Here is a 5,000-nt window from a genome sequence, read left to right as displayed (position 1 = left end):
CATCACATCACATCACATCACATCACACAACAGCTGGATACAGCTTTCATGGCTCATCTCGGGTGTCAAGCGCTGACATCAGTTGTTGGCCTGTGTCCCGTTGTGTTGTGTTGTGTGTTGTGTGTGTGTGTGTGTGTGTGTGTGTGTGTGTGTGTGTGTGTGTGTTGTGTTGCGTTACGTTGCGTTGCGTTTTGTTGTGACGTGTTGCGTTGCGTTGCGTTGCGTTGCGTTGTGTTGTGGTGTGGTGTGGTGTGCTGTTTGCGTTGCGTTGCGTTGTGCTGTGGTGTGGTGTGCTGTTCTGTGTTGTGTTGCGTTGTGCTGTTCTGTGCTGTGCTGTGCTGTGCTGTGTTGTGTTGTGCTGTGCTGAAATGTGCTGTGTTGTGTTGTGCTGTGCTGTGCTGTGTTGTGTTATATTGTGATGTGTTGCGTTGCGTTGTGTTGCGTTGCGTTGCGTTGCGTTGCGCTGTGCTTTGCTGTGCTGTGTTGTGTAGTGTTGTGTTGTGCTGTGCTGTGCTGTGCTGTGCTGTGCTGTGCTGTGTTGTTGTGTTGTGTTGTGGCATTGTGGTGCGGTTCGTTGCGGTGCATTGTTTTGTGTTGTTTGTGTTTGTGCAGCGTTGCGTTTGTGTTATGTTGCGATCTGTAGTGTTAGGTTGTTCGTCACCACCATCTAATGGCTTTTTTTCGGTTGTTGTTTTTTCAGTTTTTCTTTGTTTGTTTGTTCGTTTGTTTTTGTTTGTGTTAATGTCAACGTAGATTTATTCAACAGAATCTTTGCCACATTCTGCTCTCTTGCTTCCGTGGGTTCTTTTACGTGCGCCAAATCCGTGCCGTGCACGGATCATTGTTTCATCCGAAAGACTATCACTCAGACCACCTGTGAGGGTGTGATGAAGGGAGAGGGGAGAGAGTGGATCTCCCGGTCTGTACGTGGATAGAACATCGGTCACTCGCTTCCTGGCCGTACGCTGACCGGTTTGGCCAGCTGAGTCTCTGGAGCAAGTGTTTTGTTTTTTTGTCTGGCTGGAACACAAACAGCGCACACGGTCACACTCCAGCTACTGCTTCCATGCCGCTTCTGCTGCTGCTGCTGCTGCTGCTGCAACTACTTCTTCTTTTTGCTGTGTTTTGCTGCTGCTGCTGCTACAACTACTTCTTTTTGCTGTGTTTTGCTGCTGCTGCTACAACTACTTCTTCTTTTTGCTGTGTTTTGCTGCTGCTGCTGCTACAACTACTTCTTCTTTTTGCTGTGTTTTGCTGCTGCTGCTGCTGCTACAACTACTTCTTCTTTTTGCTGTGTTTTGCTGCTGCTGCTGCTACAACTACTTCTTCTTTTTGCTGTTTTTTTGCTGCTGCTGCTGCTACAACTACTTCTTCTTTTTGCTGTTTTTTGCTGCTGCTGCTGCTACAACTACTTCTTCTTTTTGCTGTGTTTTGCTGCTGCTGCTGCTGCTGCAACTACTTCTTCTTTTTGCTGTGTTTTGCTGCTGCTGCTGCTGCAACTACTTCTTCTTTTTGCTGTGTTTTGCTGCTGCTGCTGCTGCTGCTATTACCTATTGTCGTAATTCAGTCGTGTTCAGACAGAGACGACAAAGACGTCACTGACGAAAAAAAGTTAAAAAAAAACAAAAACCCCGACACGAAAATGACGTTACTGACAATGGAAAACGATAACGCGGCAATGACGTCACTGACGATAGATGGCGCGTATTGATGAGGGGACAGAAAACGATGACACGATAATGACGTCACTGACAACGGGAATCGATGACACGAGAAAAACGTCACTGACAATAAAAAAAAAAATAATAATAAAAATAAAAATAAAAACCCAAACAAACAAATAACAAACGACGACACGACAATGACGTCACTGACGACGGGAAACCGATGACGCGGCGGCAGTGACGTCACTGACAATGGATGACGCGTGCTTCAGGAGTGCCGGGACGGAGGGAGAGGCTGGAGGGAAGAGGAGTGCAGCAAGTACGACAGCAGTGTGCATTCCGGGCGGAAGTACACCTGGGAGCCCTTCACGCACCGTAAGTCGTTCCTCGGGGGGTTCCTCCGGCTCTGTCTCACATAACTATTCACTAAAAATAAATAAATAAATAAATAAATAAATAAAAAGTCTGATACAATACTGTGCAAATTTTGCTGGTGTGTTTCATTATTTGTTTTCTGTGTCTTTTCTTCTTCTTCTTCTTCTCCTTCCTTCCTTCCTTCTTTCTTTCCTTCTTTCTTTAAAGCGTTAGACAAACGTGTTTATCTAGATATTATAGATATTATAGAACCCGCACAGACTCCATTTTAAATGCCACTTACTGTTTTCTGAAGAAGAAGAAATATTGTTAAAGCTTAAATCATTCGTAGTTCTTTTCGATAAGGTTATGTCTGTTGACATAGACAAGAATGTTGTTGAATAGTAATGGCTAAGGGGAAAAGATACTTATTATTAATATGTAGTTACCTGTTTGCGCGAATGGTTTCTTTTTGTTTGTTTGTTTGTTTTTGTTTTCTTTTTGTTCTTTTGACATCACTCTTTTTTGTTTGTATGGTGTGTGTAAAAGAAGTATGTATGTTGCGTTTCAATGCCCGCCAGGTTGCTCAAGAAACAAACGTTTTGTCTTTGCCTTGTCTTACAAGAGCCTTGTATGAGCCATAGCAAGCGTAGTTTTCTGGCCACTCGTTCTTTGCACCCTCCTGTACAACTGCAGCACACTGCACATGTTCTTGAGCATCGATCAGAGAGTATCGTTCATCGTCTGTCTTTCTCTAGACGTACCATTCCTCTCCGTACCCCTTAACCTTTGTCTCCATGTAAATTCGTCTTTACGTGCTAAAACAGGTGGGCGGATAAGAAGGGTGGGGTGGGGTGTGGTGGAGATGGGGGTGGGGGTGGGGGAGTATGAGTAACTGTTCCTGGCAGACGTTGACAGATGGGTTTTTGGTGAGACGGGTGGATCGGGTGGGGAGACTTACGTCGAACTGATTTTGTCAGACAAGGCAGGCTGTCGGGTGGATTTATTTTCTTTCTTTCTTTCTTTCTTTCTTCTTCTTTTATTTATTTTATTTCAAATCGAGCATGTCGATTTTCAAGGTCATTATGGTTTGTCTCAATCATCTCCCTCGTCCTTTACGCCAGTGCATTTAATTACTCAATTCATTCATTCATTCATTTTTATTCATATGTTATCATCAATATAATATTATCTCTCATATCCATTTGTATATCTATTTATCATTTCTTGACTTATTTATTTATCTATTTATCCATTTTGGTTTGTTTATTTGTCTGCCTGTCTATCTGTCTATCTATCTGTCTATCTCTTTTATTCATTTTGGTTTGTTTATTATTCATTTTTGTTTGTTTATTTGTTTGCCTATCTATCTATCTATCTATCTATCTATCCTTCTATCCTTCTATCTGTCTATCAATCAATTCTTTTATTTATTCATGTATTTATTTATTCGTTTATTCCTTCATTCCTTCACTCACATCCAGCGTCTGACCCCTGCACTCTGACATGCCGTGCCAAGGGACATCACTTCTACACCACCTTGGCGGACACCGTTGTGGACGGTACGCCGTGTGGGGGCGCCACCACCAACCCTTCTGCCGTCTGCCTTCAGGGCGTGTGTCAGGTGTGGTGTGGGGTGGGGTGTGGTGAGGTGTGGTGTGGTGTGATGTGGGGTGGTGTGGTGTGGAAAGGGGTGATGTGGGGTGGGGTTTGGTGCGGTGTGTGTAGTGCTGTGCTGTGATGTGGTGTGCTGTGATGTGGTGTGGTGTGTGATGTGGTGTGGAGTGGTGTGGTGTGGTGTGTGATGTGGTGGGGTGTGGAGTGGTGTGGTGTGGTGTGGGGTGGTGTGGTGTGGGGTGGTTTGGTTTGGTGTGGTGTGGTTGTGTGTGTTGTGGAGAGATGTGGTGTGGTGTGGGGTGTGGTGTGATGTGGTGTGGGGTGGGGTGGGGTGATGTGGGGTGTGGTGGGGTGGGGTGGTGTGTGGTGTAGTGTGGTGTGGTGTGGTGTGGAGTGGTGTGGTGTGGTGTGATGTGATGTGGTGTGGTGTGGTGTGGTGTGGTGAGGTGAGTGTGGTGTGGTGTGGTGTAGTTAGGTGTGAGGTGTGGTGTGGTGTGGTGTGGTGTGGTTAGGTGTGAGGTGTGGTGTGGTGTGAGGTGTGGTGTGATGTGGTGTGGTGTGGTTAGATGTGAGTGAGGTGTGGTGTGACTCCAGTATTGAAATGGGATGAGTTATTTCTGCAAATTCCAGTGAAGAAAAACAAGTAGTAGCAGCAGCAGTAGCAGTAGTAGTAGTAGTAGTGGTAGTAGTATCATTACTGTTCTTGAAAAATTATTAAAACAGAAGAGGTTACCACTTGAACCAAAACCTCTCTGCGAACAGGAAGTGGGCTGTGACAGCATGGTGGGCTCCCCCTGGCGGCGGGACGCGTGCGGCGTGTGCAAGGGAGACAACACGACGTGCCGCACGGTGTCCAGAGTGTTCTCCTCGCAGTCTCTGACTCCAGGCATGAACGAGATGACAGTCATCCCTGCAGGGTCCACCCGCATCAACATCACTGGCCTGAGCTACTCCATCAACTGGCTGGGTACGGCATGGGCTTATCGGGCTATCACCACGGGGCACGGAAAGGCCCAGTGGTTACAGCACTGCACTTTCCAATCTGACGGTCCCGGGTTCGAAACCTGGCCGTTCCCGTCTGTGGTTAAAAGGATGGAGATGTTTACTTCTTCTTCTTCTTCCTCATCTCCCAAGCCAGAATACGTGCAGACGTCCTATTGCATGAAGCCCTTTCGTGTGTACAGACACACACACACACACACACACACACACACACACACACATATATATATATATATATATATATATATATATATATATATATATATATATATATATATATACATGCAGAGCACAATAACGATTCCGTAACTGATGTCCGAGTTCGGTGGGATATAAAAACACGAACGTACCCAGCATGCATAC

At 45.7% G+C, this 5,000-nt stretch overlaps 1 protein-coding gene across 2 annotated transcripts in view; it reads left to right on the top strand.

The window, feature by feature from the left end:
- Nucleotides 1-5,000, top strand: part of LOC143281905 (uncharacterized) — a 255,605-nt gene that overhangs the window by 220,615 nt on the left and 29,990 nt on the right. For both annotated transcript variants that reach the window (XM_076587190.1, XM_076587191.1), the window contains exons 6-8: nt 1,937-2,039; nt 3,503-3,642; nt 4,398-4,602. In XM_076587190.1, the coding sequence (XP_076443305.1) occupies nt 1,937-2,039; nt 3,503-3,642; nt 4,398-4,602 (448 nt within the window). The remainder of the gene's footprint in view (nt 1-1,936; nt 2,040-3,502; nt 3,643-4,397; nt 4,603-5,000) is intronic.

Source organism: Babylonia areolata, chromosome 5 (genome assembly GCF_041734735.1).
Source record: "Babylonia areolata isolate BAREFJ2019XMU chromosome 5, ASM4173473v1, whole genome shotgun sequence".
Classification (NCBI taxonomy): Eukaryota; Metazoa; Mollusca; class Gastropoda; order Neogastropoda; family Buccinidae; genus Babylonia; species Babylonia areolata.
Note: the sequence above shows the minus strand (reverse complement) of the source record. Positions and strands in the feature narration are given on the sequence as shown.